Below are 25,916 nucleotides of genomic sequence, written 5' to 3'. Positions count from 1 at the left end.
CAGTGTATTCATTAATTTTCATTTTCATGTAGTAAAGGCTCTATGCCTTCATAAAGGACGTACTTTTCCTTTGTTTAAGGGTATTTGGGCAGTTTATTCTCTGTTATATTCTCAAGTAAACAATACATACAAGTACAGTACAGTATTTTCTGAGGAAACACTCGTACTTATTTTTTTTAACCCCATTCCCGATAACCCGGCATTTTCACAAACTCGGCCGCCCTTTGGTCCACATTAGGCCGAGTTTTCGAGGTTCTACTGTAATATATTTTTATTAAAGATCTTAAACATACTTAATTATTTAATTCATTACTTTGAAGCTGATGGAACAGCATTTTCTTTTGGAGATGGTAGTAGTGGACAGTTAGGACTTGATACAGATATTTTAGATACATCACTTCCAGTGCAAATAAATTTTCCTTATAAAATTGCAAGAGTAAGCTGTGGTGAAAATCATTCAGCATTTCTCACAGGTTGTTTTATTTTTCATTCATTAAATATATTTTTATTTCATTTGAATATGCAAATTTTATGCTAAAAGTAATGATAATATATTATTTTATTTTTGTAGTTAATGGTCAAATATATACCTGTGGTAATAATAGGCATGGCAAATTGGGTCTTCTTGATGATGACGACAGCAATGATGATGATAATGATAATGAATTATGTAATAAATTTCTGCCTAATTTAATTACAAGATTTTATAATTTTAGTGTTCAGCAGGTAATCATTTTTATCTTGAACTGAAAAATAATTCATAAACATTTACTTTACTTATCTTTTTTCTTTCAATAACTTACTAAAGTTATTTCATTACTAATATTTGCAGTATTATAGTTATAAATAGAAAAACATACTGATGTATTGAAAAATTGATCAATTATTTGGCTAATTTCCATTAAAATTTTTCAAGTTATAAAATGTTTACTCTTTTTGGTTTTGTCTCAATTTGAGTCTCAATCTCTTCTTTATTTAAAATATCAATGTTTCTTTATATCATCTAAAATATGCATACAACAGTATTTATAAAATTACAATAATATAGGAAAAAAATTAAAAAATATTATTTAATATATAAAAATAACAACAAATAGAATTACAATGCATTGAATTAATAGATCTATTATATTATATAATTAACTTTTAACTTGTTGAAAATTATTCATACTATAGATGTATCATCAATACTGTTTCAATTTTCACACAAGTGTTTACAAAGTACACTGCTGGCCATTAAAATTGCAACACCAAGAAGGAAAGTAAATAAAAAAAAGATATTTATTGTACGTAAACAGTATGGCATGAAGACAAAATGATTAAATATGCAAGCAGTTTGGGGGTTTACAGGGTTGCGAAATTAATAGACACTGTTGTCACTCCTGGCAGCTAAAACGGCCCTTATCCGTTTAGCTATAGAGTCGAACTGGGCTTGGAAGACAGAAACGGGCAACTTGTTCCATGCTGCTTCAAGTCTATGTTACACTTCATCAACCGTATTAGCTGGAGAGGGGTGGCGGGCCAGTTTCTCAGCACCCACATGACCAGATGTTTTCAATTGGTGAGAGATCTGGAGACCATGCAGGCCAGGGCAAAATCGAATACCCTCTGTATCTAGGAAGGTCAGAACATGATGTGTAACATGAGATCTTGCATTATCTTGTTGGAAGATGGCATTTTGCAAGCCTCGAAGATAGGGCACAACCACTGGACGTAAGATGTCAGAAATGTACTGATCTGCATTCAAGTTACAGTTGATCCAAACTAGAGATGTGCGTGTCGTGTACCCAATGGTTGCCCATACCAGGTGCAGGGACCCTATGCCGATATCGAATGCAAGCAGGCCTACGAGCGGTCTCCTCGGAGCCTCCAAACATGTATACGGCCATCAGAATGCTGCACGCAGAACCAGGACTCATCCAAAAAGACGACATTGTGCCACTTTTGTATCCAGTTTTGTCGTTGGGCACACCAGAGTTGCCGTCTCTTTCTATGCTGCATTGTCAAGGGAAGCTGAAGTAATGGTCGCTGTGTTGACAGTCAATGCTGCTGCAAATGTCATTGCACCATATGAGTAGATACTGGACATGCTGCAAACAAGCTCATTTCCTGACTAATGGTCTGTGATGTGGTTGTACGGTTTTGCATGGCCAACCACACAATATGTCTGTCCTCTCGGGCGTTAGTCATGGGAGAGCATTGAGATCCTGCATGTTGTTCAGTAAGACCCTCAGCAACACATCGATTCCATATTCGCATGACAGTAGTTGGATTCTGACGAGTGCGAGTGGCAATATCACGGAACAATAATCCACACACTCGATAGACAACGAACCTGCTTCTACTGAATTCCGACACTTGCTGGTTAGCATTTCTTGTTCTTATTTGAGGCATAACATGATATTCTGAAGAAACCCCAACCTTACAAAGCAATTTCTGAATGAGAAATCCACCTCACAACTTTTCTTTTATGCAGTGCTTCAGATGTCGTTTGTCCCTCCTGCATCGTCTAAATGTGCTGAAATACTAATCATTTGCATATCCCAACCTCTTCTTCCTTTCATATGATTTTGACATTTGTAAGATCATTTCTTCTTGGTGTTGCAATTTTAATGGCCAGCAGTGTACAAGGTGTGTTCAAAAAGTATCGGACCTTTGGTCGGCAAAAATAAATTTATTGATTTTGATGTACAAAACCCTAATCCCCTTCAAAGTAGTCTCCTTGGTAATGTATACACTTCTCCCAGCGTTCCTGCCATTGCTGAAAACACTGCTGGAATGCATCTTTTCGAATGGCCATCAGCCGATCCGTCGGATTTTGCACGATGTCTTCTCTCGACTAAATTTGGGTTCCTTTTAGCGGCATTTTCAGCTTGGGCCAAAAGTCAAAAGTCACACGGAGCCATGTCGGGAGAGTACGGAGCGTGACGAACCACAGGAGTGTTATGTTTGGCGACGAAAGCCCGAATCAGATGCGCAGAATGGGTGGATGCGTTATCACGATGGAGCTGCCAAGTTTTGATCGACCACAGATCCGGTCGTTTGCGTCGCACAGCATCGGAAAGACGACGAAGGACCTCCTGGTAGTACTCCTTTGCGATGGTTTGGCCTTGTGGTGCGTACTCACGACACACTACCCCATGAGAGTCTAAAAAACTGTCAACATGACCTTTGATATTGCTGCGGACCTGCCGCGCTTTTTTTGGCCTCGAGGATCGTCCCCGAAAGCCTGCTGAATCTTGCGAATGGTTTACGCTTGGGTATCGCTAAGGTTTTTGGCAAAATTTGATGTAATATCGCTGCTCACGTTGTTCGACTGAACAACGTTGACTGAACTGCTCACGTTGTTCAGTCAACATTGTTCGACTGAACAACGTGAGCAGCGATATTCATTTTCCAGCTTAGTGGAATCCGACGAGACCAGCGATATCATTTTCCAGCTTAGTGGAATCCGACGAGAGCGCACTACATGACCTCACTCATAGGCCGATTGCCAACGAGTGACGCTTCCTGCAGGTGGGAAAAAAATTCAGGGCTGTGCATGACTGTCCCCTCCACAACTCCACCGAAGGAGGCCTCTCGCGCATCATTGGTTTACACGGAAAAAAAAATGGTCCGATACTTTTTGAACAAACCTTGTATATAAAAGTATCAAATATGTTAGATGTATTCTATTCTTACATAATTATATTGCACAATTAAAGCTTATAATTCAAAATTAAAATTGAAGNAGGCCTCTCGCGCATCATTGGTTTACACGGAAAAAAAAATGGTCCGATACTTTTTGAACAAACCTTGTATATAAAAGTATCAAATATGTTAGATGTATTCTATTCTTACATAATTATATTGCACAATTAAAGCTTATAATTCAAAATTAAAATTGAAGACAATCTTATGCATTCTAAAGCTTGCCCTCTTGCTGCGACTAAAGATGAAGACATAGATTGTAAGAATATGGATTAATTATCATAACAGTATCATTTATTCACTTTTTCTGTTAAAATGAAAGTGAATAATTGGTGGTACTGTTATTTTGACAGACTTTGTCTTCTATTTTAATTTTAAACTTAATTATTCTTTGGTTATGAAAACTGAAAAGATTGAAAAAACCTTATAATTCAAATTCTAGTATGCTCTTCTTAATACATCAAATACATAGTTTTAAACATGGATGTTAGTTTTACATATTTTCTCCCCCCTCTAATTAAAACATCATGATATAAAAATTATAATTATTTAATGTAATATCTTTATATTAGAATAAAAATTAAAAAATTATTTAGTTGCTTCTATATTATCATCAAATGTTTTTTGTTATTAACTGTTTAGGGTTTAACAAATTTGCAATCTTTCATATAATCATGATTCTAAATTTCTTGGCAAGATTACTTTGAACAATTGGAAAATTTATTATAAATGAATCTTATAATTTTTTTAAGGATAGTGTTTAAAAGTGAAATACTCAAAGATAGATTCTCATGATATGTTACAATTTAATATTATATTATGTTCATTTCTATGCTTTATAATAGTCATTTATAATTTTATATTTCAGATATCTTGTGGTGGTTGTCATACTGCTGTATTAGCTTCAAAGTGCAAACAATTAGACAACTTTCAAAATAATCATACAAGTGAAATGATTAATGACTCAAATACTCCCATATTAGATGCAAGACAAAGAAGGAGACAAAGAAATGTATGTATACGTATGAGCATAATCTATTTTATTTTTTTAATTGTTTAATATGTGATATTACTAATTAGAATGATATATAAATTTTGAAAATATACCTATAAAAATTATCATTTAAATTTGATATTTTAAAAAATAATTTAAAACTGAAACACACCTATATTTATATAATTGTTTCAGTTAAACAAGATATTTTATTTACATATCTGTATAATAGATTCCTTTGATTATTAACAAATTAAAGTTTCTCCTAATTAAATATTTTTATAAACTAATACATTTAACAGAAATCATTAATGTACAGTACATAGTATAGTAGAGTCTGCATAGGAGAACATGCTTGAGATTGCTGCATCATGCTCTCTTATCCAGACTGTTTCTTATCCAAAGTAATAAGATCACCCAGGGGGGTTTGTTAATAGTATTCAATTTTCTCCACCTTTTTGTGTCTTAGGAGCTGTAAATAACTTATAATACACTTAGAAATGTTAAAATTCATTATCTCATAACTTTACTATACTTGCATATTGGTTTCCATTCTTATATCAGCAATTTTATTGTTCTATTGAATAATCAGTAAATACAGTATACAGTAAGACCCCACTTAATGCTGCCTTGATTAATGCTGATTCAATGTAACTCGATCTGCTCGAAGCCTAAAAAAAGCTCAAAATTTTGCTGATTAAAATTATTGCAGCATTTCATTGATTTGTATATAATACAATTATTCCCAAACATGAACAAATCAGCAAAAGGTGGCATTTCTTCATAGTGCTGTACTTCCCTTAAATCTATGTTTGTTTGGTGCAATTTTGAAAAAATTATAACATCATAGATGCCATAGGCAATATTGACTTCACTTGGCAAGAATTAACTGATAAATGCATGAATGGAGTGTGGAAGAAGGTATGGCTGGAGATATCCAAGAATTCTCAATGAGAAAAGCCTATCGTTGACCAAATTGTCAATCTAATTGATACAATAGGACTAGGAGATGTAGATGAACAGAATATTGTGGAGTTAATGCAGGTTTCTTGTGAGAGCCTTACCAACAATGACCTTCAAGAACTAGCAGAACAAGGAATTTGTGTAGAACTGGAAAATAAAGATTCTGAAAACAAAGAACCCAAAGAATTTCTCTACAGTCTTCCTTAGTAAAAGTTTGGTAATGATAACTGAAATCATTGATCAATTTGTAGCGAATGATCCAGATTTTGAAAGGAGTTCAAAAGCAAGATGAGGCATTTTGGATGCAATCTCTTGCTACCAACATTTGCTTAATGAAAAAAGAAAAACCGACAAGTGAAACTACATGACTTTATCGCAAAAAACAAGAATTTTGGAAGAGCAGAACCTTCATCACAAACAAAGAACTTTACATTTTTATGTGCATAAGTTTGTTTTATTTAATATATATTATTATGCAAATTAATATAAAAATAACTTAAAATTAAAGTAAAATCTGTTTATTTTTGGTCATGTGTTTCCCTTTTCCTATTTACTCTGTGTTAAAATAACTTTGTTTAACGCTGTTTTGTTTAGTGCTTTGTCATCTAGGAACATATTCCCCGCATTAAGCAGGGTCTTAGTGCATTTTCCTTTCCTGAAATATAATAGGAGAACTAAATGAAAAGATGTGAACATCATTGCTTCAAAATTTCTGAATGCTCTATAATGGGATGTACAGTACAGTACAGTATAGAAACAAATAAATACAGTACTGCCAAGTAATGTCATGTGACCTCCAAAATCTGGTCACTAATCACTTTTTGCTTTGTCTCTTTGATGAGGACATATACATGAACAAACAGTACAGATCACATATATTTTATGATACTTTATTACTATGTAATTGCTTCTCATGTATGTCCAATAAAACCTGTTCATTGGTATTTTGTAAGAAATATTTTGACTCTCTGTTTGTTAGAAAACTGACCAATGGAAGACATTACAAAATCTTAACAAATCATAGTATAGAGCCCTGTCACCATGTACCATGTACCATAAATTAAAGATAGACTCTTATAAATTTCCTTAGAATAGTGCTCCATTATGTAGACTATTACTCTAAAAATTCTACTAATATGGTGCTGTTTAAACCAATTGCTCTGTTAACTGGTGCTCTGGTAATAGGAATCTTGATAATGTGAAACATAGGGAAGAAAATTGGGAACATGGGAGAGTGTTCTGTTAAATGAGCTGTTCCCTTATTCAGTATTCTGTTAAGTGGACCCAACTGTATTTAACATTGTAATATTGTAGTAAGAAAAAGGTGTAGTAATAGTTTATGAAATAATATCAAAATCTATTTTTGATATATGTGTGTAATGATAGTAGGAAGTAATTGTTTATATCCAAGAATATATTTAATTTCAGTGTTCCAAGTAAATTTAATTGCGTTAATTGCATTCTTGGATTATAATGTAGGTTTTGGAAGATGGCTCTGATGTATATATATATATATATTATACATGGTGTCCCATTTTAGTCAATATGTGGCGTAAGCATTTTGAATAAAGGATTCTTAACCTGTAGTATGAATTTTATAAAAAATAAATTTAAAATGAATTTTTATATGATTTTTAAAGTAAATTGATTGTAATTATATTTATTTTGTTTATTTATGTAGTTACCACCATTGTTTAATTCATCAGTCTCAACAAATGACAACGGTGATTCAAATCCACTAAATAAAACAAAATTACCAAGCATTGGTGTTCAAAACTCAAGTATGAATTTAATTTTGCTATTTGTTAAATATAATAAAAATAACATACTTTTTCAAATAAGTAAGGAAAAAAATTAAAGGAAGTAATCATTAAATTTGAAATATTTACTGAGATTTTTGTAAGTTGATATTTTTTTTAGAGTTTCTTATTATCTCACAATGTTAGCTCTGTTAATTGATTTACAAAAAATTAAATTTAAATAATTAATATACATTACTGTAAATAAGATAATAAATATTTCAGAAAAAATGCATTCCTACCAAAAGTAGATAATTGCTGGATGATTTTATTGCATTATGCAATAAAGATACAATATGATCAGTTTGTATGATATAAGAATGGAGTTATTGATTTGATGACTTTCTCCTGGTCATAGTTTTCATTTTTTTCACTCTTATTAGCTAAAAAATTATTTTAGTTTTGAAGTTTTAATTTAATTAAGGAAATATTATTAATGAGTTTTCACTTTGTAATTAATAAAATGAATATACTATAACATAATTTTCAGCTAACTAACAAGAATGATGAAAGTGGAGAATGTCATTGAAAACTTTATTTGTACATCATGCACACTGATCAAATTTTACTGCAGCTTATTATACAAATGTATTGAGTTGAATTTAAGTCTTTTCTTATAATATATCAGGTTTGGCCAACAAATCATTTTGTAAGCCACTTTGACAACTTTTGGATAATTAGTAATGTTTGAATATATTAATATTCAAATCAAATATTTTACATAAAATTGGACAAATAGAGTATATTTATTTTATTCATAATTATTCATAAATTTATACTTTTTAAAATTTTTAAATATTTTTACTTGAAAATTAATATATGAATTAAATTTATATATAGTCAATTCTTTTCACATAATTTATTTCAGAATTTAATAGGGTACAATAATTGTAAACTTTTCTCATGAATATAGAATAAGATGAATGGTTTAGAAACGTGTATATTCAATATATTAATAAAGTTAAATTACTTTTTCTTACATTATAAATTTTCAGTATTTTTTTTAATTGAAATAGAACAAATAATAGATGATGATGAAATGAGTGAAAGTGATGATAACACAGAAAAAAGTTCAAAGAGAAGATCTTTACTTCAAGAAGCAGAAGAAGATGAAAGTATTCGTCACGTTGACAGTGATTTAGATTCTGATCTTTCAGAAAAATCTGAATTGAATAAGGTATGAATTATATTTTAATTTAATAATAGAAATTTTTATTTAAAATGATTAGAGAAATGACTGGATTATGTATAAATGACTTTTAGTGAAGTAGATTTGTTAGTTAATGATAGATATTGGTTTTATAGATGCAGATGAATTTCCTTCTTAAAAGGATCAATTAATATTGTAATATATACAATCTATACAATACAATCTATTTATGGTAATCATGGCTATTATCAGTTGTTTAATATTATGAGAAGTTTCTATGAAGGAAAAGGATTAAGTTACAAAAGAATCATCTAAACCATGTTCTGTACTGAAGAAATTGAAAAAAAAAGGAAATAGAAATATGTCAATAACAAGTGAAAGATTTTTTATTTAAATGCCAGTGTAGTTAGTAGCTGCACCAGTCGTTATCTTGTTTGTGAATGTCGCATTCACATACAAGATGGTGATTAGAAGTGCTGCCATAGGGGCTACCTAAGTCCACATTACCAATATAAACTTCAAATAAAATGTATTACACATTTTAGATTCAAGAATTCAAATTCTTTTAGTCTGATAAAATTTAATCTACAGTAATATTACACACAAACATAACTTATTCAAATAGAGACAAATACTCTTATAAATATCTTTGTCCTACAATAATATTTTGCTATAAAATCAAAACTATTTCAGTTGCTATATAAATATAAAGAAAAAGAAATTAAAAAATAATTAATGATTTAATTTTTGAATTCATATAAAAATATTATCTGATGTTTTTAATAAATAATATGGAAAAATCTTTTTTCCTATAAAATAATATAGATGAAATTTATAACTGTTTTATTTTCTGTTAATTTTAATCACATCTTTATTTTCATTTTATAAAAAGTAATATGTAAAATTACAATTTTTTACATAATGAAAATAAGACAGCAATTAAGATTAACAGAAACCTTACCATATATTTCAAATAATCAGAAAATTGGTTATTTATATGAAGGGTATGAAGTCTATATTAAAATATTTCAACATTGTATTTCAATGTGATAGTTATGAGATAGTGCCATTATAACGACATCTTATAGAAGTACAGAATTATTCTGATATAACCTATACGAATTATGTAAAAAACCTACAAAAGTTATCAGAAAATTTCTCAAAATCTTTAATCTTTTAATATAATATTTATTTTAAAAATTTAGATTCTATAATCTAATGTCAATAAATTTGAAAAACTTGTTAAGTAATTTAAAGATCTATAAGTTTTTCTTTTTGAATCCTTGTATAATTTGCTTGAAATCTATAAAGCCAATTACTTTTACAGTCTATAAATGTTCAATTGATGATGATAAATGCTTTTAAAATTCATATTATTTATTTAAAATTGGAATATGTGTGTTGTACAGGTTTTCTTTACCTCCAGTTTTTCCTTTTGTTTTTTCTGTTTAACCTTTCAGTGGTAATTTTGATCAGCAATAAATAAAGCAAAATTTAACAGTGTGATAATTTCTTTTTCATTTATCTCAGCATTATGCTTTTCCATAACAAAATTGATAATTATACTTTTTGGTGTAAATATTTATATAAAAAATTATACTAAAGATCATTAGTGTATTTTTGATACAGGAGATCCTTTCCTTACAAACATTCAACTTACAAACTTTCAGACTTATGAACAATTTGATCGTACATCTAAAACTTAAAGTTTGCATATTCTTGCTGGTCTTGTGGTGGTGTTAAACTCAGTCTTTAACCAGTAATAAATAATAACTAATTAATGTGGATTTATTTCTATCACATATCATCATTTTTTGTTTTTGCATGAATTGTGTTCCATTGCCACTCATGAGGTGGCTTTGAAGTTGGTAACAGAGTAACAGCACTTTTCTTTGTTGTTGGCAATTTTTATAAACTTTTACAATTAAATTAATACTTCAGAATGCATCCAAAATGTAATAGTAAATCTAGTAATGGAGATAAATGCATTGTTCTATTACTGTGGAAACTAAACCTGTCTTTACAAAATTAAGCACATTAGGTAAAAAAAAAATTGCATTTGAAACACCCCTACTAAGCAGTAATGAGCAGATAAATGAGCTTAATGTGTTCTACTAAGTGCATTGAAGGATCAAACAGTAAACACTAACAATAAGTGGTTATTCTAAATGGTTTAGAAATGTGTATATTCAATATATTAATAAAGTTAAATTACTTTTTCTTACATTATAAATTTTCAGTATTTTTTTTAATTGAAATAGAACAAATAATAGATGATGATGAAATGAGTGAAAGTGATGATAACACAGAAAAAAGTTCAAAGAGAAGATCTTTACTTCAAGAAGCAGAAGAAGATGAAAGTATTCGTCACGTTGACAGTGATTTAGATTCTGATCTTTCAGAAAAATCTGAATTGAATAAGGTATGAATTATATTTTAATTTAATAATAGAAATTTTTATTTAAAATGATTAGAGAAATGACTGGATTATGTATAAATGACTTTTAGTGAAGTAGATTTGTTAGTTAATGATAGATATTGGTTTTATAGATGCAGATGAATTTCCTTCTTAAAAGGATCAATTAATATTGTAATATATACAATCTATACAATACAATCTATTTATGGTAATCATGGCTATTATCAGTTGTTTAATATTATGAGAAGTTTCTATGAAGGAAAAGGATTAAGTTACAAAAGAATCATCTAAACCATGTTCTGTACTGAAGAAATTGAAAAAAAAAGGAAATAGAAATATGTCAATGACAAGTGAAAGATTTTTTATTTAAATGCCAGTGTAGTTAGTAGCTGCACCAGTCGTTATCTTGTTTGTGAATGTCGCATTCACATACAAGATGGTGATTAGAAGTGCTGCCATAGGGGCTACCTAAGTCCACATTACCAATATAAACTTCAAATAAAATGTATTACACATTTTAGATTCAAGAATTCAAATTCTTTTAGTCTGATAAAATTTAATCTACAGTAATATTACACACAAACATAACTTATTCAAATAGAGACAAATACTCTTATAAATATCTTTGTCCTACAATAATATTTTGCTATAAAATCAAAACTATTTCAGTTGCTATATAAATATAAAGAAAAAGAAATTAAAAAATAATTAATGATTTAATTTTTGAATTCATATAAAAATATTATCTGATGTTTTTAATAAATAATATGGAAAAATCTTTTTTCCTATAAAATAATATAGATGAAATTTATAACTGTTTTATTTTCTGTTAATTTTAATCACATCTTTATTTTCATTTTATAAAAAGTAATATGTAAAATTACAATTTTTTACATAATGAAAATAAGACAGCAATTAAGATTAACAGAAACCTTACCATATATTTCAAATAATCAGAAAATTGGTTATTTATATGAAGGGTATGAAGTCTATATTAAAATATTTCAACATTGTATTTCAATGTGATAGTTATGAGATAGTGCCATTATAACGACATCTTATAGAAGTACAGAATTATTCTGATATAACCTATACGAATTATGTAAAAAACCTACAAAAGTTNCAGTTTCACTCCTATCTACTGTTATAGTCTGTTTCATTCAGAAAAATATGCATCCAACAGATTTTGAGCTTTGAAAATCAACATTCTGTGAAAAAAAGAACATCTCTTTACATGTGTTCCAAGCAGAACAAAACATATCCATTACAGTCTGCCTCAGCCAATGAAGTGCTATGATTGAGTCATATGATGATGAACTGTTGAGAATGCAACAGGTGGTTTTGTTTTTGTTTTGTCATTTTGTTGTTCTGTTGGAACAGAGATTTTGATGTTAAAATGTTGTTTATTAGTACACATTTTATTATACAGTATATTTCATTGTTATAATTGAGTGAAAATGGATGAAGAGGGTTTGATAAGTGTAGAAGAAGGAAATGTTGGATCTAGAAAAAAATCTAAAACTGTTGGAGTACGGGCAAAGAAGAAAATACAAAAATACAGTGCTCCTTTGGGATGAGATTTGAGAAGCCAGTTGAGCAACTATCTGTAGGGCACCCTCTGTCAGCTGCCAAGAAAAAAGACATTGAATCACTTTTAAATGATGACAGTTTTTCATGGTATAAACAAGTGTTATGAAACGGGACCAAGCTTGAAGCAGATGACCCAGAAAAAGAAGAAAATAATGGGAACCTGTGTGATTATTTGGGAAAAGATATTTATTGTTCATCCCTATTTTCTAAAATGCCATGTTTTTTAGATAAGTCAAAGTAGTAGCCAGTGTAACAAAGTGAAAAAGAATATAGTGGTCAGGCAAAAGAAAACATATCCTAACATAGTTCATGCAAAAAAAAACATATCCACTCTGTCCAAGCAAAAAGAAACATGTCCATATTTTAATGCCATATAATTTAATACTAACTATATTCCTATAAAAAATTGCTTTCAAATATTGATGTTAGATACAAAATGAAAAAAATAATAAATTTTTACAGGTGTGAAGTGTAAAATAAATTTAATAACAGTTTTTTGCATTTTTCCAACAATCGTTCACAGTGGACTTGTTTGCTTTTGCATGGCACCTCTACAATTGTCCTTCCTCTTTGAAATTAATGCAACAGCCTCTTTTTTCAGATGTAAATATTTTGAGAGCTTTCAGTGACCTTATTCTAATCTTTTATTTGGAAAAAGGAAAAAATTATACAAAGGAATGCTTTAGAAACTTGCATAACACTTCATTGTTAAAGGTTGCTTGATTTTATTCAGTCCATGATTGGTGCCAGATGTGGATACCCTGTATATCAGAAATGATAAATTTTAAAAATGTAGCAACCAACCACTTGTATAATTTTTTCAGATTAATTACTTCTGTCATAAATATTATTCTGTATTAGCTGAATTAATTTTGTAAGTTTTTTATAATTGTAAATGTTTATTAAATTCTATTTCAGACACATGTATTGGTGACAAATGAGTATAATGAATCACAATTAAAGCCAATAAAAAATACATCTCTACAAAATGTAGATGGAGAAAAGGTTTTTAACTTTTTATTAATTGTTTTAATTTATAAATTTGAAATCAATATCATAATAAAATGTAAGACAAATATTAAATATAAAATATATAATATGAATAAGGTTACCAAATATTAATCTGACTTAATTTAGATATGTAAAATAATGTATATGTTTGATGTATTTTTACTTTCCCAGCCATTATATAACTTAGGGAAAGTATGATGACTGGTTAAATTCCCTCCAGTTTTATTACATTTGATGTTCTGACACTCAAGGAGCCCAAACATGTAAAAAAATCCCTTACAAAATTTTGAAATTGTGTGTGTGTATGTGCATCTGTATGCTTAGGCATCTGTTTTGTACATCTCAAGGACTGGATGAACCAAAAATTTTGAAACTTTGCAGGCTTATTTCTATATATGGGGCATTGATGCTATTAAATTTTGGTGGTTAAAGGCCAATGAGGTTGGGAGATAGAAGGGGTCATATGCCATATTTTGAGTGGGATCAGACTTAATGAAATTTTAGTTGTTATTGGCATTTACAATATTTTTAAAAACTCATCTCTACCCTCAAAATTAATTAAGCCCTTTGCCTTTTTATAATAATAAAAAATATTTTATAAAAATCTGTTATAAAATCTCATAACAGATGGCACCATACACACCTACACAATTTTAACTTTGAGCTAATCTGTCTTAGTCTTTTTTAAACTTAAATACCTTTTTAAATATAGATTTTTATCATAAAAATTACTCTCTTTATACTTTTATTATTATTTAAATTTTATATTGTAGTATAATTGAAAATTATTGCACTTTCTAAAGGTCTCCCTAACAACTTATTTGAGTGCCAAGAAAGTTGAGCAAAAAGCCTTTGCCAGGTTTTTAATATAAACTTAATTTTCCAAAGTTAAAAAAGTTTAATAACTTATAACAACAGAATAATGGTTAACCATAATAATCATATATGTGATCGAAGGGTCGGCATCTCTTCGATGCCCTGTCAGGATGACACCACCGCATCTCAGTTGACACGGAAGCCGTGCTAACTAGGTCATGTAAGCAGTCGCATAACGGAGCGATCAGATTTGGGATGGAAGGAGAGACAGTGCACTGGAAGTGACTTACACAGAGACAGGTTAATGTAACAACCGTTTAATAGATAACAAAGGGGTAATACAGGGCATACAATATATCAATTGTAAATATGCTAGATTTAAATACATTGGTTATGATTGATATTATATACATTAGATGGAGTTAACTTAAAGTCTTGAGAGAGAGAGAGTTTACAATAAAAACACGTGGCGATAAATACCTTGTATAAAATCTTGATCTGTTGCAAGCCGGTTGGACAGAAAGGAAGACAGTTCTGGACAACAGTTCTTATTCCCACAGTTCTGGACAACAGTTCTTATTCCCACAGTTCTGAGTTAACTAGATATTATGCGAGCAGGTAGCCAAAGGCGAGGAGATATCCAAAGGAGCACAGGTTATCTGTATATTTCAACACAGGAAAAATTTGAGTGGTCAGATCAAGGAACTGGTGACAACTCCCCCACTGTGTTGTCTTGTTCTATATTTTGAACTGTTGAAATCAAGATATTAGGTTGAGAGGTGATGAGAAAAGCATCATTATCAGGCATGAGAACTTAACAGATGTTTTGCTCCCAGGTGTAAAAGTTGCCAGTTATTTAATGAAAGTATAGCTACAATGTGATGTTATGAATAAATGATGTAAACATACTAAAAGTCAGGATTCGGATCCTCACATATATAAGTTATAAGTATACCAATAAAATCACATACATCTATAGTTAAGTTCAAGGGGACTCCAAAAGAAATATGCCATATTTTTTTTTGAAAAAGTTTTTAATATTACAACTGTATAATATTTACAGATCATGTTTACAACCTTCAAATACAATGCCTTATTTTTCCACACAGTCTCACCATTCTGAACAGCTTTTCTCCATCTGAAAACAATGCGTGTATCCCCATTCAGTAGAACTCAGAACCAGCATTCAGCATTCTGTGTTTTTATTGCTGCCACAAGACTCATCTTCAGGGAAGTTGGTTTTTTGCAAGGTATCCCTTCAGAGTACCAAAGAGATAGATGTCATTTGGTGCTAGGTCAGGACTATAAAGTGGGTGTGCCAATATAGTTCATTTGATTTTTTTATGGCTTCCATGATTTGAAGGTTTGTATACAGCTGTGCATTATTGTGCTAAAGGAGAATGTCTATTAGTATCCTGCACACATTTGCTTTTTTAATATTCACTTCCAGGGCCAGCTCTTTTATGGTTGTGCATCCATTAGCAGAATCATTGTTTGCCTGCTATACTGCTGCTTCTGACATGGCTGTTAGTAGTTTGCCACTTTATGTCAAATCTTGAATGCTATCATGTCCATCTTATACTGAAAATTTATTGTGACATTGCTATAATGCCAGTTGCAATGCTCTCAATTTTAGTAGTGTCTTTCCCCTGTACATCATACTTTTTCTGTTTTTTCATGGCTTTCATCTACCTAACTCTGTTCTTGAGATTAAGAAAGGACAGACAGGCAGACAGATGGATGCCGGTGAGAATTTATAGATCTGCAATTTCAAAATCTCAACCCAATATAGATATTTAAACATTTTTAAAAACATAATATAGTACAGATATTATATTGTGCTCATAATGGTCATCTGTCTGGCATTGTACATATAAGTTGACATTTTAATAAATTTCAGCATTTATCAATATGAAAAATAATATTTTAAAAATTTTATTCAGTTTTCAAAACTTTGTTACAGTAGAAGTTCATTAATGTGACACATAATAATCTGAAATGTCTGGTAAGCCAATATTCTCTGAAAAGTAGCCAATAATCTGGAAGTGTCTGATGATAATCTGGCATTCTTGTATTCCATGAATTGGAATTTGTTTGGACGTGGTGAGCTAAAGACCTCAGGTGGAAATCCAGATAAAATTCATACATGTTTATTGGTCATTGTGTTACGAATAGTTTGGATATCTCAAATTCCTATGCAGTGTAAACTGTATGCAGTTTATAATGAACAAATTGAACAATGAACAGTTTACAATTGTGCTGAACAAACATTGAATGCTTTTTTNTCAAATTCCTATGCAGTGTAAACTGTATGCAGTTTATAATGAACAAATTGAACAATGAACAGTTTACAATTGTGCTGAACAAACATTGAATGCTTTTTTGAAAAAGTCCCTTTCCACCTTCGAGTTCATAAATTTTACTCATGTGTACAAAAGCCGGAGGAAGATGTACAGACATACGCAGCGCGATTACAAGCCCTTGCTACCGAAATTGAGATGAAGCAAGAGGGAGCAGATGCAGTGGAGACCGCAATGATTAAGTGCATACAGGATAAAGAATTAGACGAAAGATTAAAAGCTCAGTTTCTGAATGGCATACATCTTAAAATCAGACAACGCGTCATGTCACGTGAACCTGCTACTTTTGACGAAGCTTTAAAAGCTGCTATAAGTGAGGAAAGTATAGACACTCTGACGGCATAGCCCAGTTTTAAAATCAGACCTATAAGGGAAGTTAAATCCACTACAGAGAAACCACCTGAAGAGTGGGAATCAGTCAAAGCCACTATCGAGGAACTTCGAAATCGATTGGACGAAATTACGAGCAGGTTATCCTCTCCGCAATATAGAAAATGCGAGAATCGTTCGACTTCCTATCCTCGACGCAATAGGCTAACCGCACACAGGAAGCCCATAACTACCGACGAATTAGATGTCCCCTCCGAGGAAGAGGAGAAGTGGCAAGGCATCATTAGAACTACAAGGACTCAAACGAAGAAGAAACCCATCATCTTAGGGTATGTGAATAATATCCCAGTCAAATTTCGAATAGATCCAGAGCTTAATGAGACTTTAGTGTCTACAGAAATTGCCAATAAATTAAAATGGAAGGCCCCAGTAAAATTTGGACAACGAAGGAAGATGGTAGGTCCGAATGGAGAATCCATCTCAACCATAGGCATGACTGTCCCTATTTTCAAATTTAGAGGATACAAGTTCCCCAGATCGTGCAAAATAGTCCGATCGGAAATCACCGCTCCTTGTGAAGGGATCATCGGACGAGATATAATAAAAGAAGAAGGCCTCATTCTCGATGATGCAAACGAGAAAATAATGTTACCGAATGGCAAAATTGTTCATTTTTGCTCAAGCTGTAAACCTCGACAGAAGCCGAAAAGACGAAAACTCGACACTACGGAAGAAGAAGAAGAGCTACCTGAAAAAATGGTCATACGACTTATGCATCAAGATCAATCGCATGTCCCAAGGGTGCGAAATGAAGGCACACAATCTTACAAAAATAGGAAAAGACGAAGACAAAAGCAAAAGCGAGGTCCAGGTAACCTACCGAAAGAGTCTACAACTCCTTCCGGTGAGAATAGAATTCAAATCGTACGAGCCCAAAATCCGACCCCTTCCCACCAAGAAAGAAAAAGAAGAACTCTTCCTCGGCTCTAGCATAACACGCTTAAATTCCTCAAAATCCTCAATGTCTTTGATTCGTCTATCCTTTCGAACAAATTCTCTGGCTATCCCCGTAAGTCTCAGCTTTGCTATTGCCAACATTTGCGCTTTTGTCCATCCTGACAATTTTGCCAGATCTGATAGAGAGTGAAAAAACTCAGTTATTCTAAGTCCTGCTGTATCTCCAGAAAATGCAGGCAAAAGAGGGACAAAACTTCCTATGTTCCCTAAGACTGCTCTAGGGTTTTCTCCTTCCATTTCTATGCTACTATGTCCTAGAATCGCTTANGGGTGCGAAATGAAGGCACACAATCTTACAAAAATAGGAAAAGACGAAGACAAAAGCAAAAGCGAGGTCCAGGTAACCTACCGAAAGAGTCTACAACTCCTTCCGGTGAGAATAGAACTCAAATCGTCCGAGCCCAAAATCCGACCCCTTCCCACCAGGAAAGAAAAAGAAGAACCTTGGAAAGCAAAGAGGAAATGACGATGCATCGAAAGGTTAAAAGAAAAAGAGTAGCGCAACGAGAAGCTACGCTTCCTACACACCTACCGAAACCGGAAATCCGTCATCACTCTGACATAGAAATCGTCAGTCCGCCAGACTCTGTCCATTTTCAAAGCGATCTCCTAACTGAAATTATAGAATACATTGACAAGGCTAANTTTAATATTTAAAATTTATTTATTTAGCAATCTGAAAGTATGAAAAAAGAAAATGAAAATGCAAAAGAATCAAAAAATGAGAAAGAAGAACCAAAGGAACAGAATATTTCAACTCCTGGTAATGAAATAGAGATTTTGTCAGAACACACCATTGATTCTCCTAAAGAGAAAGGTTAGAATTAAATTAGTTTTTAAGATTTGAAATGAATGTTATATACTATATTTTAACAGACATTTAGGGATCACAACACACTGTGTTCTATGTTAAAATTGATTGTCCATGAGATCAAAATTGTCTTTCTGGATGCTATTAATCTTATATATTAGATTTAATGTTTTTATTGTATCATCAGATAGAGATAAGGAAAGTTGATGAAAATATTTTAAGACATGTAAATTATAATAGCATTTGTTTCCTACAGAAAATAAAAGAAATTTTTTGATTTTGAACAATAGTTGCATTATGAATAACTGCTATTGCTGTAGAATAATAAAATTCAAATTATAATTGTTGATGGTTAAGAAGTTAATAATCATATAACTTTTAAAATCAGATCTTCCTAGATACAGTAGAGCATTGTTTATCTGAAAGTCAATTATCCGAAAGAATTCCAGTCTGCAAATTTAAATTTTCGCCGGTGCTGTGGCACTGCAATCTTTGGCTATGTCTTGGGCTACTCAAATATTTTACATTTTTGATACTAAATTAACTTCTGAAGTATAATTTTTTATTGTTTTTATATTTTTCAATATATTTATTTTGTTTGTGCAAAATAAAAAAATAATTTTTAATGATACAATAGTCTTTGTTAGGCTTAACATCAACGAAAATTCAACACGAAGCGACATGCAACGGAGAAAAATTTCAACATGGGATAGGTTAATATATTTTTTTGTACATAATTGGTTATCCGAAATAGCGATTTACCGAACATCCCCAGTCCCCAATTGATTTGGATAAATGACTCTCTACTGTATTACAATTTTATTACTGTAATTATTGTAGGGCAATGTTTTTCAAGCTATGCCTTTCCACAGACCTCAATATAAAAGGAAAACTTTTAGCAAATCTTCTTGCATAGAATTAAATTATCATAATTTTTTGTGTATAATTAAACCAGAATATACCCTCAACAAATTGCCAGAATGACAATAAAAAAAATGTTGTGTACCACTAAAGCCATTGGAATATGTCATTTTACTTGTATGCAATTTAGAAGATATTGTTTCAGACATTGTTTTTCCTTCCTTTATTTCTGTCAGCATTATAGATGTAATTATAAAATGAGTGAAATGAAAAAAAAAATGGAATATTTTGAGATAAACTATATTTATTGGGTTGTTCGGAAAGTAAGTTTGTTTTTTTTACCACTAGATGGATTAGTGGTGTTTTTCCCGCCATTTTCGTTCTAAACTGTATTATCATTATATATTTTGACAGCTAGCATTTTATGGCTTATTTGTAAAAAATATTTTGTTTGATTTTGTGCAATTGTTTATTTTTTGTGTTCCATCAAATATGGAAGATCGAAAGCAGCATCTTCGGCATATTTTGCTTTTTTATTACCAAAAAAATAAAAATGCCGTTCAAGCAAGAAAAAAATCGTGTGACATGTATGGTGGAGATGTGTTGACAGAACGACAGTGCCTAAACTGGTTTACAAAATTTCGTTCTCGCAATTTCAGTATTGAAGATGCACCACGTTATGGATGGCCAATTGAAGCCAATGAAAACAAAATAAAAGTACCGATTGAAGCAAACTGCGGAATAACAACACGTGAAATCACTAAGAGATTAAATTTGTCAAATTGAACTGTTTATGAGTACTTGAAACAAATTGGTTTCGTTTCAAAGCTCGATATATGAATTCCACGAGTTCTTAAAAAGAAATGCTCTATTTGGTGGGATTTTAAGGAAATTTTTTTTGGAGCTTTTACCAGAAAATTTAACAATTGATTCGAAAGTGTACTGCATTCGAGTAAACAAATTGCGTAATATCATCAAACAGAAAAAGCCGGCCAGAATCGATAAAAAAAAACAGGCGTAGTGTTTTATCACAATAATGTCAAATTTCACGCAAGTTTGGTAACTGGTCAGAAACTGTTATAACTTAGATGGGACGTGCTATCACACCAACCGTATTCGCCAGATCAAGCACACTCAGATTATTACTTGTTCCAGTTTATACAATTTTTTTTTAACTATAAGACATTTACTTGAAATGACAATGTCAAAAATCACTTGGATCGGTTTTTTGTAAGCAACGATCAAAACTTTTATGAATGTGAAATCGTGCTACTACCAGAAACGATGACAACAGGTATTTGACCAAAACGGTCAACTTATAATTCAATAAAATATTTATTTATTATAAGAATATTGCGTTTTTTTCCATGGAAAAAAAACGAACTTACTTTCCGAACAACCCAATAGATCAGAAATAGTAGTAGTATATATTTGTGAGGCTACATCCTTGGCTACACTCAAACATGAATAACACCAATGTATAATAACAAATGACTATGTATATTCGTTACTGTTATTATTATACATATTACTAGCTTACCCGTCGCGCATTGTTGTGATCTCAGAAGAAACGAAATTCAAGCAAACTCATTATGATAAAATTAAATTTACATTTTATAATTTTTATTGAAACTTATTATTATTAATTTTCATCGGGAAAACATTTCAAAGTGTTGGTTCAATTCTATTTATTTATTGGAGTGCTTGTGGATACACGATATTTTTTGTTTTTCCGTCTGGTGCATACGTGAATAAATCAGAAGGTTTTCTAATGCGTGGGTTGGCCACATATAGTTGTCCATGTGAGAAGCATGGATTCTCCAAATCTACCCCACACACTTGCAGCGATTGTCAGAAGTGCGATATTCCCCATTTTTATATATATATTTTAATCCTTTACAATTTTAATTATTTAATTGTTCCTTCCTCTCTTCCTTGGCATGTTGTGAAATTTCTGATAGTTGGATAATAAACCGTTTTATTGTAATTTGTCTTTTTAAATTATTTCAACTTTTTTTTTTTGTTAATTAAGTATTCGCTCGAACTTTGTTAAAACCTTAACTGTATCCTGAACAACAACTGAAGTTGTAGAAGGAAATTTGCCTATTTTATCGATCTAGGGATCCCCTTTTCCAAATTTTAATATCGACTCAAAATAAAGTGATTAATTAAACAAAAATTATTACAAATATCGTAAATAACAGTTCACAAATGCTTATATAGAGATATTTTTTGGAGGGGAAAATGGTCTTCACAATTTGAAATCGATCGAACACTGTAAAATGCTCGTATACACGCGCGCCATCTATTGTAGGATAAATGTACTATGCCAGAAACCTTTGCAGGAGTGTATTAAAAAACTTTCCAAAGTTTCATGGCAATTGGATAAATGGTGTAGTAATGCATGAAGGACAGACACACATACATTCATTTTTATATATATATACACATATAGTTGCAATAATAACAGTAACAAATAATTAATAAAGTATACATAGTCATTTGTTATTATACGTTGGTGTTATTCTTGTTTGAGTGTAGCCAAGGATGTAGCCTCACAAATATAATAAATTCTCACTACAAACAAGTATTGATATTATGAAAAACAAGAAACATCACAATTACACAAAGCTGTACTGTTGCAAACAAAAATAATACATAATTAAATCTGTACAACATTGACTTAGAGCTAATACAGTACACAGAATGCACAGACACCAATAAGCATGGTGGGCATTTTAATGATCTCAGTCAGGACCATGTTGACAGAATTACATCAAATTCTGGTGACTCATGACTCATGGATGCTTCTTTGGAGCATCAGCAATGTGAATAATCAGAAGATAATTCATGATTGCCATATAAGACCAGATCATAAATACAAGAAACTACAGAAAGCACATTTAAAAGATATACCTTGCAATACTTGCAGAAACACTTGTAGAAAATTCCATATTATGCACAAAACTATATCTCACATTACATCAGCAAGCTTTTCATACAGACTGATTAATTATATCAATATAAGCAAACAATATCTATACATAATACATGGAAAATTTGCACACAAAGATAAATTATTACAAGCTCAATTACCAAACTACAAATACACACCATACATAATCATAGAAAAAACACACAAAATATACACTACCAAAAATGGAAATTCCTACACCAAGAAAAAGGAGTTATACTAGGAGAATGAAAATTATACAGAATATTTATCTATATGATTATTACATTGATACCAGCTTCAAGGTCACAATTCACATGATGCATGTACAGTCTCACAGTAAATGCAAATTAAAAGTTACCAATAGATGTGTGGAGCTGTTTATAAACATTGTCATTGTGAAAAGCTGTGGTAACATTAGTTGCAATATATCAAAAGTTGCAGTTTATTGTTGCCTAAAAAGCAACAATAAACTGCATATTAGCAATTAACCAGTTTGAACGAAGCCATGTGGTAGGCCACAAGAGAGTAGATTTTCATTTTGTGAGATTGTGGAAAGAATGGATTGAGACATGTCCACTGTGTACAACTATTGGCAGTAATGATCCATTACTATGAGAAGATGGTGGTTTGGACCCTTTCAGGCCACTGGAGGGATAAAGATTGGTACATATACAGGATATCCCTGACATATTGCAGAGCTTCTGAATCTAAATTTGAGCTGCAGTAGCACCCAGTGTCACAGACAAGAACTGTTTTTGCCTTGGTATCAGTGATGGACTTACACAGAATTGTGTTGCGTGTGTGATTTAAAAAAGTGTGAAATGCATGAAAACATTCAAGGAGAGTTGGTATCCACTTTTCATTCTGAGGAGAATTTGAATGTTTAATTCAAGAAGGAATGGAGATTTTAGGATACTAATACTGCATGAAAATAAAATTTTAATTAAAAAGACAAAATCACATGAAAAAATACAAAAATGAATTTTATGATGAGGACCTGTGAGAACTACAATCAATCAGGAGAAAAAGTTACAGACCAAGGACCAAAGTTCCAATTTGTGACTTAGTCTATTTGATAAAGTCAGAATACTTTATCAAATAGACTGAATCACAAATAATACTTTATGAAGTCAGATAAATTTAAGTCACTTTGCTATCCTGAAATCACACAACACTTGAAGAAATCAATACTTGACTTAGAAGACTGAAGGCATAGTGATGTGGACTAGTTTATTGTCAGTTGGGTGCACATCTGCTATAGTTATCTTTTCTGAACTTCAAATATTGTCAACCAGATGGTCAAGATAGTTAATTAAGGCATCATCTTACTGCTATAGGGAACTCTGAATCAAATTCAGACAGGTTAAAAAATCCTTAGGATATTTTAGAGGATGGTCTGCCCTGTATGTCATGCCCCATCCCTCACCATCTGGCTGTTCCATTGTGAATGTTGCCAAAAACACGACAGTCCTGATAAAACAGCTCTGTTAGTGCCCAAAGGATGGAAAGAGTCAAAAAGAAAAAAGAACTTCAAATATTGAAGATAAATTATCAGCTGTTCCAAACTTTAAAACTTTTTAGTTTCCTTTTTTTGATAGTTTTTCATTGCTGACAATAAGATATTTTAACAGATGTTTTTAATAAAGATAAAACATTACAAGAAATATTTTTTTTATTTCACAATATAATACACTTTTTTTTTCTTTTGAGAGCACAAAAGGAAAAAGAAGAATACATTATGAAATAAAAAAATTAATTTTTTTCTTGTTCATTACTGTTGTATATGAAATGGGGTCACCCCAATTGTTTTATCATATAAATATATTTTCCATATTAATAAGTACTTTGTTTTTTCTTTTGAGAGCACAAAAGGAAAAAGAAGAATACATTATGAAATAAAAAAATTAATTTTTTTCTTGTTCATTACTGTTGTATATGAAATGGGGTCACCCAAATTGTTTTATCATATAAATATATTTTCCATATTAATTAGTACTTTGTTCTTTACATTTTTAAATAAGTCAATTAAGTATTTCTGTAATACATAGTTTGTTTTTTCTTAATAATAGAAACTTCAAAATTTACTTCGTGGTTGACATTGCGAAGACGACAAAGTAAAGAAATAGATGCTAAAGAGAAAACAAACAAAGATAAAACTAAACAGGCATCACGTTTATCATTATTTAGAGGAAAAGGTTGGTTGTAATACTTTTTTATTTACTTTTATTTTATGTTATATTATCTTAAAATATTAGATTTTTAACAGCAATTTGCTTTTTTTTCCCATGAGAAGTCTTATTTATGGATCAAAATACAGTGGAACCCCAGTTAACGAACGTCCTGGTTAACGACCAAATCGGTTAACGAACTTTTATTTTGCAAAAATTTTGTCTTGGATAACGAACGTAACGATATTTTGTGCCAAATTTTAGTTGGTGTTAGGCATGCGCAAGTTAAGCATTGTTTTTCCAAGTGTTTGTGCTATACTTCTTTTTTTCAGTTTTGTGATTTACATATTTAAGCAGTATAGCATCAAAGAAAGAAAAAAGTCATAGTGGCAATAGAAAACGACAACACAATATAAACAACAATGCGCTATTGCATTTGAGAAAAATTTTGATTAAAAGAGTAAGACAATCAACTGTAGATCAATTTCTTGTTCCTTACGGAAAGAGTTTGTTTCTTTGTTAAGTTATGGCAACACAACACTTGGGCGATCTGACTAGGGGGAATGCCTTCTGGGAGGTGTTTTTAAGGGAAACTGGCTCCTATTTAGGCGTTACAGACATGGAGAAATCCCGGAAAACTCCACATGGCCAGCCTGTCTGAGCGATGTGTGAACCCATGAATGAACTCTCCATGTTCAAGGTATGAACACCACTTAGCCACTGGTGGGTTTTTTTTACTGAAAGAGACTTTGTCTCGAAGAATCTTCCGATGAAGTGCTACCCATTATTTTTTTGGAGGGGATTCCACTTCTAAGCATTAAGGTTCATATATCTCCACTTTTCTGCCACCAACTACAACAAACGAAGGTATGTACAGTGCTATTTTATTAAACAAAGTTCACATGTTTGTTGCTGTAATGATAGATACTACGTTTTCCTACATTTTCATCAAAGAAAATTACTGTATATTACAAATAAAAT

General features: G+C 31.2%; 1 protein-coding gene across 1 annotated transcript in view; it reads left to right on the top strand.

Moving 5' to 3' along the window:
- The window catches only part of LOC111635295 (X-linked retinitis pigmentosa GTPase regulator-like), a 72,209-nt gene that overhangs the window by 35,700 nt on the left and 10,593 nt on the right, over positions 1-25,916 (top strand). Inside the window, exons 7-15 of the mRNA XM_023380224.1 lie at positions 321-473; positions 572-726; positions 4,559-4,702; positions 7,329-7,428; positions 8,463-8,623; positions 10,803-11,018; positions 13,524-13,610; positions 18,812-18,956; positions 24,837-24,962. Of these exons, the coding sequence (XP_023235992.1) occupies positions 321-473; positions 572-726; positions 4,559-4,702; positions 7,329-7,428; positions 8,463-8,623; positions 10,803-11,018; positions 13,524-13,610; positions 18,812-18,956; positions 24,837-24,962 (1,287 nt within the window). The remainder of the gene's footprint in view (positions 1-320; positions 474-571; positions 727-4,558; positions 4,703-7,328; positions 7,429-8,462; positions 8,624-10,802; positions 11,019-13,523; positions 13,611-18,811; positions 18,957-24,836; positions 24,963-25,916) is intronic.

The sequence above is a fragment of the Centruroides sculpturatus genome, unplaced genomic scaffold (assembly GCF_000671375.1).
Source record: "Centruroides sculpturatus isolate CEXI.00-Female unplaced genomic scaffold, Cexi_2.0 scaffold928, whole genome shotgun sequence".
NCBI classification, from domain to species: Eukaryota; Metazoa; Arthropoda; class Arachnida; order Scorpiones; family Buthidae; genus Centruroides; species Centruroides sculpturatus.
The sequence above is the reverse complement of the archived record's forward strand: the minus strand, read 5'-3'. Positions and strand labels throughout refer to the sequence as shown.